The sequence below is a fragment of the Perissodus microlepis genome, chromosome 1 (genome assembly GCF_051167445.1).
Source record: "Perissodus microlepis isolate ML-2025 ecotype Zambia chromosome 1, ASM5116744v1, whole genome shotgun sequence".
In the NCBI taxonomy this organism is placed as follows: Eukaryota; Metazoa; Chordata; class Actinopteri; order Cichliformes; family Cichlidae; genus Perissodus; species Perissodus microlepis.
In genome coordinates, this window is record NC_140461.1 from 10,182,229 (window position 1) to 10,195,129 (window position 12,901).

The window sequence follows — 12,901 nt, forward strand, 5'->3', positions numbered from 1 at the left end:
GCTGGCGCTTCTTTAAATTTTAAGGTTCTATAAGTAACAAGCGGGCTAACTTTAAAATAATCAGATATAAAATTCATTGAATAGAGCAAACGGACTTTATCTAAACCCCTGCAAAGACTATAATTTGTTATGAAACTGTGCCATCTTGTGGACATTTATGATAAATGTATAGCCTTAGCATAAAATCAGTTATTTGCTCGTGACACCGCGATCGTCCTAACTTTCTTTAGCATTTACTCCCCCCGGGAGTCCTAACCAGTGTTATTTTATCAAAGCACACAGCCTACGAGACAATTTTAATCTTTTCCTATCTGAACCAATTTTTTTCGAGGCATCTAAATGGGATACCACTATATTTTAGATACTGTCGAAAGGGTACTGTCTAAAGTCAGTACCTTGCAAATGTAGTGACAGTGTACAAACATTCACTTAACAGTCTTAATTCCCCACTGCACAGCACGCACGGCGGAGGTGGAGCTTGACGCTACCGGTTTTGCTCTCGCGTGCTTGAGTTTTGTACTAGTCGTAACTCGCGCTTGATACCGTTTGGCTCAGCAACAAATGAGAACAGGTTCTCTGTTGAGGAAGTGAGATGGTAACATCACGGGGCTACAAATTAGAACATCAGCCGCCTGTCATTTCGCTCACTGGACTACGATGCCACCGCAGCGAGTAGGTGCCTTGCCGAGGCAACAATCTCTGCTTTTGCCTGCGGTCATCAACCCGTTTGTCCAAGACACCAAACTAAGCAACGCTGCTATAATTAAAGTGAGTATTTCTTCTTCTTTTTCTTCTTCTTCTGCTTTTTTAAGAGATTGCACAAAGGCAGGATTTTGAAGAATGCTCGTTTGGTAACAGTGTTTCATAGTGTGTCAGGCTGCTGTATCCAGGGCCTGTAATCTTCTCCAACACGGCTTTGACAATCAGCTTGTAAAGCCTCCTATGCAGCACAACAGACTGAGCCATTGGGAGCTTTCTAGAATGCTTTCCAGCAATGTGGATTTCTAGGCTCGTGCATATTTCTGCTAGGTGGGAGGTCAGTTTTCAGCCAGGCAGCAAGTGACTTGAACACCAGGGAGGTTTGGGCCTGTAATTAATGTGCATAAATGTACTCCTCTGCCTGCAGTGTGTCTTGTTGGGAATTTTGTTGGTCCCTCTTCGAGCTATCTTTATAACCCTGGTTCTGATGGTGTTATGGCCAGTGTCTGTCATTGTCACCTTCAAGCTACCTCTGAAAGGAGCTGTGGAGCCAAGCACAGGATGGAGAAGGTAACTATGGATACCAGTAACATCCAGTCTTTCTCAGAGTTGGCCACAACTTTATCACACCTAAAGCGAAACAATAATAATATATTTAGCTTATTCTTAACATTAGTTTTGTTTACTTGCAAATGATCTTTTGCTTATTTTTTTTTTTTTTAAAACTTGGTTGCCCAGAAAAAGTGAGTTTGGCCTACTGTTTGGCTAATCTGGGACATCAATAACCCATTTGCCTTTTTTACTGCAGACATTCTGTTTGCTAAGCAACTGCATTCACCTTGCACGCCATCTTATCACCATCTATCAAAGTGAATTGAACTACTACTACTAAATGCTTTGAACATATCAAACAATAAACATATTGAGCTTTAAGTTTTGCAAAAGTAATGAATTGTACTGAGGTGAGAAGAAGGATTAAAAGTCAGTTTTTGCTCATATGCTTTACAGAAGCACAAAATGCCAAAAAAATAATAGTTCCTGTAATAATGAATTAGCAGCTACTTGTGTTCATGTTGACTCATGCTTTTCTAGATCATATCCTCTTCACAAGCAATACCTCACCTCAGTTTCCTTCAGAAAGGAAGTAGTCGGTGGTGGGGGGTTAAGGGGAACTGAAAATTATGATTTAGACACTTTGTTCACCTCTAATGTCTAAAAGTAATAACAGACATTATAATAATTTTATATATCTGTTTACATCTTGTATGAAAATGACTCATTCCACTGGACTTATTAAACAGTATGTCTGTACATATAGTCTGAAAATGACAATTAGTTTTGTAGTCTATATTTTACTTGGGTGTGTGTTGGCTTCTTCACACTTGTTCACAGTGTAAACAGTTCTTGTGATCTTAGACTACAACATTTTTCATACACTTTGCAGATGACTGACAGAAAAAAAAAATATAAGCTTAAACTATTGAAATCTTGTAATCTTGAATCTTGTCGTTTTTTTTGACAGACAGGTTAGGCTGTTACTACAAAGCTTTATATCAATGAATTTATGTTGTATTGCAGATACCAGTGAAAATTGCCACCCAGCTTTGTCGAACCACAGGTTTTTTAACCACTGACCACGTCTTGTTAGTTTGTTTGCATTAGTAAAATGATGAACCATCCTTCAGCTTACAAGCTGTATACTATTTTCGGAGCCTGTGACAAATTGCTCAGAAGCACAGAAAGTGTGATATGATAGTTTAAAGCAGGGCATAAGCCCACACTGCATAATGAAGGAAGTGAAACTTAACCATAATAACTTGACTGATAGTATACGTTAAAACGTTTTACTGTAAGAGCTGATTGATTAATGTATCTTTAAATATTCATGTTTGTATTCTCTTAATTTGTTTCATATTAAGTATGTGAAAATAAGTTCATAATGTCATTCATCATTTTGTATCTCTGACTCCATTGCAACACCCCTTCCTTCTTTTCTACAGTTTTTGAGGAAGCAATTGGCAGCAGTAACATACTTTGTGCTTTAAGGTTAAAGAAAAGCACGAAATTGTGAAACGCATCCTGTTACCACAACACATCAGTCAATATACTGAGCCGATAAACAAAGAAGGTCTAAATAAACCCATTAAAAATATTATACCAGCCCTTTTTATGTAAAGAATTTAGGATTTTCTCATGCAAAGATTCTTGTTGTGTAGAATAGACAGTCACTTCCCATTCACATTTTTTTTTCATTCACAAAAATTCAGCAATTTAAATTTTTTTTTTTTTATCTCCAGATTTTTGTGTCAAAGAGTGATGGCTGCCTTGGGGAGGGCTTACTTCTTCAGCATGGGTTTTCGAGTGGTGGTCAAGGGTAAGCAGGCCAGCAGCCATGACGCACCCATCCTGGCTGTGGCCCCCCACTCCACCTTTTTTGATGGGATTGTCTGCGTTGTAGCTGGCCTGCCCTCCACTGTCTCCCGTGTCGAGAACCTCGCCACACCCATCTTTGGCAGTAAGATACTTTTTGCATGATTGTTTCGAACAGGAAAGTAGGGACAAACTGTGTTTGTTATAGTCCATTTCCATCTGCCTTCATCTGAATGCACAGTTTCCCACTCTCTATGAAATGTGGGAGAGCTTGTAATATATATACAATGGAATGTCATTACCTTACTTGCTGCCTGTACTGGGTATCAATTAGTCCAGTACTTTGGAGTTGTCATTGACATAAATCCTTGTTATTGTAAGTAAAATTTACAAATGCACTCTATGAAGTAAACACGAGCTAAGACATTGATTAATATAAACCTTTTCATCCATCTTTTTAAAAGTAATAACAACACGTAACTTGTTTCATTTCATATCTGTCACATGTGATTTGTTAAACAGTGATATCACTCTGTCTTATTTAACGCTTACAAACGAATGAAAATAACCAAAGCCTGTGCACCAGATTAGTGGAAAATAGGATCAAGATTACTATATTCTTTTGTATGTTCATTACCATTAATCTTTCGTTCTCTCTTCAGGGTTCCTTCGGAGTCTCCAGCCAGTGCTGGTATCTAGAACAGACCCAGACTCCCGGAAGAACACAATCAACGAGATTAACAAGAGAGCCAAGTCAGAAGGCCAGTGGCCACAGGTCTGGCACTGCACAGTCATTCTCAATAAAAATGACTTTTATATGAATTTATTCTTTGTTTCCAAAGGAGCAAAACTGTATTCAGTGTTGACTCAGATTATTTTAAAAACAATCTTTGCAATTTTGAGGGGTATTATTTTACCATTCAGCAAGGATGCTTTTTTTTTCAGGTTCTTATATTTCCAGAAGGAACATGTACAAATCGCTCATGTCTTATCACGTTCAAACAAGGTAAGATATAAAATGTACATTTTGTGTAGTGTAATCATTAGTTTAATTTCTATCAGCATGTCAAATGCAAATAAAAAAGATAACAACATTTTATTATACAAAACTTAGATCTACTACTGTATTATAGAACATTTAGTATTTTCTCTTAACATAAATCAAATTCATTTAATACATCGATTTCATAACAGAGAGTGCTTCTTGGTACGTTATTCCATTTAATCAATATTTGATGTGGTTTCTGTTTTAACTTTTTGTTAACTGATGCCTATAAAAGTGGTTCTGTATGTGGTGAGAGAATGGAGAAGTCAGAGTAAAATCATATAGTTTTACAGCTATGCACTTCATGTTTAACTACACGCTGTGTGGTTTTTTTATTTTAATACCTATTGTTCCCCACGCCACTTTTAGGTGCCTTCATTCCTGGTGTTCCTGTGCAGCCTGTGCTTCTGAGGTATCCTAACAAACTGGTAAGTAGGGTTGTGACAGTAATAGATTTTCATTTTTCGTACATATACATACACAGCCAGTAATATCTGTTCAGTGATGTAGTGCAAAACTATAGGAATAGTGTATATATTGGATTCCCTGTTGGATTTGTAGATTTGCTCACAAACAAATGAACAGTCGTAATTTTTATGATAGTTTCATTTTATTGGAGAACGACTTACTTTCTAAATCTTTTACCTTTTTTTGGTTGTGGCTCGGCAGTTCAAAGCTTCAATTCCCTCCAGATTTTCGTGAGGATTGTGGGCTTGTCTCATCATTGTGTTCACTAGGAAATCTAAAAGCATGACATTCCTATATATTTGTAAATGATTTTAAAATTTATACCAGTGTTGTAGTGGATAATATAATATGACACAGTCCTATGTGCAAACTGTCTTATACCAATGTTAAAGATTCAGGAATGGATGAATAATATACTTGTGTTTTTTCTCTGTAGGATACAGTGACTTGGACATGGCAAGGATTCAAGTCGTGAGTATGCTTTATAGAGTTTTGCCTCTTCCAGTATACATCACTCGATCTATAAGTATGCATGTCTAAATATGCATATTTATAAATTGCATGCATTTGTAAACTGTCACTTTTTCCCAGAAAATAAACATAATTATTGCACAATTATATGGCTGCCCTATTTTTACAACACTGTAGTTCTAATGAATGAGAATGTATAACAGTTTTTTTGATTATGCAGGAAAACACTTCTGCTTTTGACACTGTGCCAGCTCTACACAACAGTAGAAATTGAGGTAAGTGTTTGTATAATAACATTATCTCATGAAGTCGTTTAAAGAGTTTTAGTTGTTTTGGATATATGATGTACGCAAAAGAACTCTTTTAAACTAAGGCTACCAGGAGTTTTTATTTTCCTTTTTGGTTTAAGTGTACTTTTTGTTTGACTGTTCTCATACACTTCTCATCTGTTTACATGCTTCCCAGTTCCTCCCACCTCATATCCCCACAGAGGAAGAGAAGAAAAGCCCCGCTCTGTTTGCCAACAGAGTACGAGAAACTATGGCCAAGTAAGTGTTCATTAGTCTTAAGTGTATAATGTATTATGTAAAGCAATTTATGTTGCCTTTTCGTAAAGAGGTTCTGTGCAAAACCACATTGCACTGCATATTGCTCAAATGCAAAGTGGAACAATTTGCTATAGAAAGTAAAAGTACTGTATAAATGTTTAAAGAAGTCATAAATATAGTGTTATGCACATGCAAGGCTACTAAGCTGATAAGAAAATAAACAAGTGGTCGGTATTGGAGAGTGAGTGCAATTTGTCAAACTAAATTTGCATTTTTTACTGTCTTTAGGTCTATATCCATGCATAGTGAATCTGGCTATTGCTTTGCTATAATCTTTGTGTGCCTCCTTTGACTACTATAGTGAGTTGATTAAATGTCTGCAAACCTTCTATTTTTAGGGCTTTGGGCGTTCCTGTGACAGACCACACATATGAAGATTGCCGCTTAATGATCTCAGCTGGTGAACTCACACTTCCGATGGAGGCTGGCTTGGTTGAGTTCACTAAAATTAGTCGCAAACTCAAGTAAGAACATGTAATGTGAGCGTTACCAAAAATTGCAGTTAGTACTGACCAATGCAGCTTCAAAGAGTTCTTATTGTTGTTAATGTTGATTATGATATAACCTGTCACCATTATGTTTGGCTCAACTAGTCTGAAGTGGGACAATATAAGAAAGGAACTTGACGGTTTTGCAACCATGGCCAGCGCCTGTAAGGGGGGACGCATAACTATTGAGGAATTTGCCAGTTTCTTGAAGCTTCCTGTAAGCCCAGTCCTCGAGGATCTGTTTAGACTGTTTGACAGGGTGAGAAACTTGATTGTTAAATATTTGTTAAACATTATATGTTGAAATCAACTGAACATTACCCTTTTCAAATATCGCTGTGGCGTGGCACCACTTCACAAGGTTTTAAAACAGCCAGTATTTGGCCTGGCCAAGCGAATGACATTTATTAGATGGACACATTTGAATGTGAATGATCAGTAAAATAGTGAAGTTCATTTTACTGATAGCTGTAGTATTTATGTAAGTTTAGGCACTTTTCTTGCAAACCCTTAACAAATATAACACCTTTTATATTTATTTTTATAAAGCTCTAATAGGGTATGTGAAATGAAGTGAAAATCCAATACATTTCTGTGTCACAGTGCTGCACCAGTTGGAGGGGGAAAGCTACTGAGTTTCATACTTTCTGTTCTCTTATGTGTTCATCACTTTCAACATGAGTCAGAGAGCATGTGTTTACTAAAAACTGAATGTTACCTTGTATCATATGCCGTTCATAAACTTGTTATCAAATCACTATAGTAGTAAAGACTTAATCAAATAGTATTATCACTATTACCAGACACCAAATAACAGCAGACAACAAGCGCTTGCACCATAAATGATTAAATGCTGTCCATCATAATAATCTTTACATTTAACAGCTCATCTGTTCTAATTGACCTCTCTCTCTAGAACGGAGATGGCACTATAGACTTCAGAGAATATGTTATCGGTGTGAATATCCTGTGTAGGCCATCTAACACTGAGGATGTTCTCAAAATGGCTTTCCAGGTGAGACCATACATTTCTCATACTGATGTGTTCATATTAGGGGCTGAATATTATGCAAATCTCTTGGAGTGAAGCAAGAAAAATTACAACAGCTCCTTTATTGACTCGCCCAAGGTAGCACTACTATGGTTTTTGCAAGGCAAATGACCTGTATAAATACCCTTCTGTACACCTAATATGCTACTTCTATTGCATCATGCATTTCCTGTTGATAGTAGTTTTATCACTCTATCATGATAAACTAGTAGGTATGAAGGATATATCTGAGATGCTTAAACTGTAATCTCTGGCAAATTGTGAGAAGTATAAACAGTGCAACTGTTATGAATATGAATATATATGATGTTTATATATGAAATATATACCCCAAAATATAAAAAGCATATACACTTTGCAAAAGGAATAAGCTAAATGCAAAAAATGACCAACGTTAAGATAAAATCAACCAGCCCAGCCCTTACTGTCTGTGCACAGCAGCAGCTTTAGTATAGCAAGAACAAAGGCAGCATACAATTCACAGAAGGTTGCATAATGTCAGGCTAACAATGTGTGTCTGCTGTGAACATTTTGCTGGCCATAAAGTCAGATGCAATTTGAACTTACTAATCAAAACTTACTTTCTCCTGCTTCGTGTAACGTCCAAGATCATTTTGAAACCTTTTTCTTGAAAGTCGTTACTCATTTCTCACTTTTTATTATCTTTCATGCAGCTTTTTGACACAGATGAAGATGAGAAAGTCACCCATGACGAGTTTACTGCTCTGCTGTGCTCTGCTTTGGGTGTGTCAGATGTAGACATGACCAAACTCTTTGAAGCGATTGATGCCGATGGCTCTGGTTTCATTACCTTCAGTAAGTAGATTCTAATTGAAGAGAAAAGCCTAATGCAAAACTCCCGTTATGTCTCGAGGCTTCTTATTTGATTCCTGGTGATATTTTGTCAAGAAAATGTTAAATAAATAAAATAATAATAACAATAATAATGGATTGCATTTATATAGCACTTTTCGAGACCCTCAAAGCGCTTTACAATTCCACTATTCATTCACTCTCACATTCACACACTGGTGGAGGCAAGCTACAGTTGTAGCCACAGTTGTAGCCACAGCTGCCCTGGGTCAGACTCACTAAATTGTTCAAAAAATAGTTCATTATTATTGTGTGTACAGCACCCTGTAATTTTTCTCTGTTCTGATTCTTTAGATGAATTTCAAGAATTTGCTGCAACCCATCCTGAGTATGCCAAACTCTTCACCACCTATCTGGAACTTCAGAGATATCAAGCTATCCAAGAAGCAAACCCGGGTGATCTGGAACTTGCTGGTCAGCCCAGTTCAGGGGAAGAACCAGAGGAGAGCACATCTGACAAAAAAGATGACTGAGACACCATGACTGTGACTTTTATTTGACTTCACTGAAAAGAGAAATGAATACAAGGCTGTTGCAGTCTTGTCAGCATATTCAAGTCACTGCAACAGCAATGGTCATATATGGTGAAGCGCTTGCATTTTTACAGTTTTAGAAAGCTTTCATTTTCGATTTTAGTGCCTTATAGATAAAAAGCAACTATGTCTGAAAGCTGGTCATTGAATAGGTTTACACCTATTCTTCAGTCATCACTGTGGTTTTTGCTGGGTTTTTACCGACGGAGATGAGCACAGCCTTGTGCACCTTATCCTTTGTCTTTGTAATTTTTCTTTAACCGAGTGGGAAATCTTGCCAAATCAACACAAATTTTAAATGTAAGCAAAGAGTCCTTGTGCTTCTTTATTACAGTATAATTAGAGTACAGTAAGCAACCCAGATATGTTCTGTTTTAAAATTTTGTCTACAGTGAGCATAGATGCTGTGCATTACACTTTTCCCACCCTCGGTGCTCAGGGACACAGAACTTGTAACTCAGCTGTATAATTAGCCAGAAGTTTGCTTTGCATGTGTATCTATTTGCATTTCTACTGAAGATTGTTGTTGCTGAGACAGCACGACGTCTGTGCAGCTTTAAGTTTACTAAAGCAAATCAACCACTGAAAATAGGGCAATTTGTGAGCAAAAAGGCAACGGTGCTTCTACACAACAGCATATTCCAGTGGGGTATGCTTTCAGACCCGATTAACTAGAGGCATTGTTATTTATTTAGTGGGCTGTATTGCAATTATGTTTTGCTTTTTGTTAACACTGCAAAATGTTATTTTTAAAATAAAACAAGAACACAATCCTCTTTGCCATTTTTTTATTCATCACAGAGGAAACTTGTAATGACTTTCATAGACTTTGTTTCTATTAAGGCATAAGTGCAATAAACAGGCTACAGCTGAACTGCTGTTTTCCAAAGTCACCACAAGGTGTCAGTAGTTACCCATTACAATTCTGTTGTGTGTGCCTTTTTTCTTCACCCACTTGCCTATGTGAGTTAAAATACCTTGTGTCTATTTTGACTGTACCTTACTTTGATGTTGGCGCTAGACAATGAGGTTTAAACTAGGGGAGGAATTAAAGGCAGGCATGTACTGATAAAACTGGATAAATGTTGTTGTGCATGTTTGTAAGATTTACCTCATTACTGGCCAACATGGATGATTTTTTTAAGCTATGGATATCTATAGTATGATTCAGGGTTTTTTTCTGATTACACTTGCTATGGATTTAAATGTTAAAATTATTTGAATCAGAGAAATATTTATGCAAATAAAATAAAATCCTTGCATGTCTTGAAAGAATGTGTTAATATATATTCGCTGTGTGTTACATTAGTTTTTATGTGTCCACTTTTATCATTTAAGGATTTGTGGAATTTTCAATTTCCAAAAAAAAAAAAGATTATAATCACTTATCATTTGGTACATATTGATCTGTCAACTGATTGGTGAAACTGTTTCTTTTACGTTTACCTTACATTTTAGCACAACTGTGTGATCCTCCTCACCTGATCTCAGCAGAGAACAACCACTAAATGCAACTTTAGTCTTAATACAATTTTGGTTACTTTGTTCTCACATCTACAGAAACACAAAAATGCACAGTCTTGCTTTATATGCACAGACAAGGCAGAAATGAGCGATGGAGAGCTGCCTCTTCATTGAAAGCCCGCTGTTACACAAACTGTGATTACCAGCTGTGATTTCCACCTTCAATTTGTTTTAACCTTTTCAAACATACAGACGCTCATTTAATTTTAATCAAAATTGATGAGGTGGCATGGAATCAATTAAATCACATTGTTGCCGCGCTTACAACAGTGTGACTCCCTCCCTACCCCCAGCTTCTGCTCTTCTCTTTGGCCCCATCTCCCTCCATCCTCACACTTTCCTCTGGATGGTTCTTGTATATTGCTGTATCCATTTGAGCCATGCCTGCAGGGCAATCCTGTCGCAGTAGATTGCGGGAGAGATGTGTTGGTAATCTGATTTGGTCTCCTCAGGACCTGAGTGAGTGATCAGCCTCTGTGGATGCGAGCTGGACACAGGCCTCATACGGATTGGGGACTCACCGTGCCAAGCTGGAAGGAAAGGTCAAACCCGACAGGCCTCACTCCTAAATTAATGTGACTCAACTTTGGGCCTCAATTTAACCGAGCTGCCTTCTCAGGCAAAATCAGAACCAGGAATCAGTCTTGGTGGAGTTCCACTCTGCAAACTGAAATCCATCTGAAATCCATTTAGTGTATTTCAAAAAGTTTAAGGATGATTTTTATGTTGCGCTGACAGGTTTGACTTTCAGTATACAAGGCAAAGACTCTAGTCCAAGCAACATCCCAAATATCATGTTTTAACATCTACAAATGCTCACCATATCCAAATCCACATTTTGCTCATGTAACTCCAGAAACAACAGAATAGTCAAATTCATCTGCTTTTATGTAATATTAATAAAAAAAATATGTCTGTGAAGGTTCTCAGTCATCCAAGTCATCGTAGTCAAAGGATCTTGCAAAGAAAAGCGTCTGGACTTCTTTAAGAAGTCTTAATAAAAAAAAACAAACGTGAAAAGTCCCCAGCTTTGTTATTGCAAGGATGTTTTAGGAATCTTACATAAGAGGAAGAAATAAGAGTAACTTCATGTTCCTATAGAATCGACTTTCCTGATTATAAAAACAGGATACCTGGGTGTGTGTATACATAGTCGTCTGACCCTCCTTCCTATGAGTGACGAACATGGACATAAGGTTTCAAAAACACAGTATTAACGTTAGCTTACAGGTCAGAGGAGTGCACAAAAGTTCTGGCAAGAAGAGGTTGGCAAGCTGAAATGCTGGAAATGTTTGGATGAAAGTACGTAAAAGGTATTAACTCTTTTACCCCACCCAAGCTTGAAATTAGGCCTTAAAAAGATAACATGTAGGAAAAATGATAAAGGCTTTGATCTCTGGTCCACTACAAATGCTTTGTTCTTTCTGGTTGTATCAATTGTAAAGTGGAGATCTTTTCCACTGATTTGGCATGGCATAATGGGCTTTCACTTTGAGATGTGCTGCATAGTTTACAAAAAAAAAAAAAAAAACAGTCTATGAATGTTTGGCAGCATTATGGCCCTCTGTAAAGATGAACCCACTGTTTAATCTGCTGTCAGTTCAGCTGTACTAAAGCCAGCTGGAAAGGCTGAACGTGATACAGGTGCTGGGTTCAACTGTAGCTCAGTGTAAATGTTTAATTTAATTCTTTTGGTTGGCTTCCTCTCTAGACGCTGGTATTTTGATTTAATACATTTTTACTGCGATCGGTGCACTCATTAGTACACACCTTCACAGCTCACATGTTGGACCACCCTTGACTTTTGCTAGCTTAAGCTTAGCAGTCTTTCTCCTTCAGCTCTTCAGGGAGTTCCTCCAAATTTCATTGTTACATTTCCTTATCGCACCAGATGACACCTTGTTGATTTTCATTCTCCTATTATTCTCTCAGAAATGTGATTGCGCCTCATTTCCTGTGTAGTGGTTTATAGAAACAGTGAAGGTCTCGGTGAGGGCAAGGTTCAGGGAACCTTATAAAACATCAGTTATCCAGCGCCAGTATCTGCACCAGTATCTGCAGTGAAAGTTTGTTTTCTTGCTCAGGGTTTAGGGTGTTTCACATCTCTGTCTGATTTCCAGATGGTTCTGTGAATGAAGGGCAACAACTTTTCCTGCGTAATAGTCGAGGATGGGTCAGCATGAGGTCGAGATAAAGAAATGTGTCTTTTATTTGCCAGTGAGACTGGCCAACAAAGGTGTGAAAGTGTTTCTATTTTCCAAACAAACCCCAAATAATGCCTAGACACTCATTTTCTCCCTCTTTTTCCTACTTGATTCCTATTGCCAACAAAACTTGATCATGCGTTACAGTGTTTACAACAGTTTCACAATATGTATTTAATACTATGTAATGGTTACATCATAGAAAAGTAGAAGTTGGAGGATGGAAATTGAAATGTGTCTCTTAGAGGAGATGTTAGTGCAGTCTGATTCTAATCTATAATTTGAAATTTTATGTAAGACTTCCTGATCAACTGTAGCCTTTTTTCAAACCATAATCATGTCAATCAGCATGCTATTAGGCTTCCCCTTTCAGGCCAATGATTACTACCCACAACTGAAGGGTTGAAAGGATGTGACCGACTGAAAGATAAAAGTCTTTTTGATATACTGATGAGGGCTGATGGAGGACTTTTTAGAGACAATGGCATTCTTACAGATTTTCTTTTGTGTGTACGTGTTGGCTGAAGCTCTCTTTACTAGTCTGCAAGTTTGGATTGTCTTAGACAT

At 37.5% G+C, this 12,901-nt stretch overlaps 1 protein-coding gene across 1 annotated transcript; it reads left to right on the forward strand.

Annotated features, from left to right (window-relative positions):
* Positions 1 to 161: 161 nt before the first annotated feature.
* Positions 162 to 9,881, forward strand: lpcat2 (lysophosphatidylcholine acyltransferase 2). Its single transcript, XM_084929402.1, has 14 exons — positions 162 to 768; positions 1,127 to 1,269; positions 2,997 to 3,214; positions 3,732 to 3,844; positions 4,015 to 4,075; positions 4,484 to 4,542; positions 5,019 to 5,053; positions 5,274 to 5,328; positions 5,519 to 5,601; positions 6,000 to 6,125; positions 6,255 to 6,408; positions 7,066 to 7,164; positions 7,875 to 8,016; positions 8,368 to 9,881. Exons 1-14 carry the CDS (start codon positions 658 to 660, stop codon positions 8,544 to 8,546), a joined length of 1,578 nt encoding a protein of 525 aa, XP_084785528.1. The 5' UTR covers positions 162 to 657; the 3' UTR covers positions 8,547 to 9,881.
* Positions 9,882 to 12,901: the final 3,020 nt, after the last annotated feature.

Coding starts and splice junctions, on each gene's coding strand:
- lpcat2 (XM_084929402.1), top strand. CDS start 658: ATGCCACCGCAGCGAGTAGGTGCCTTGCCGAGGCAACAATCTCTGCTT. Junction 5,329..5,518: donor ACACAACAGTAGAAATTGAG/GTAAGTGTTTGT, acceptor CATGCTTCCCAG/TTCCTCCCACCTCATATCCC. Junction 5,602..5,999: donor GTACGAGAAACTATGGCCAA/GTAAGTGTTCAT, acceptor TTCTATTTTTAG/GGCTTTGGGCGTTCCTGTGA.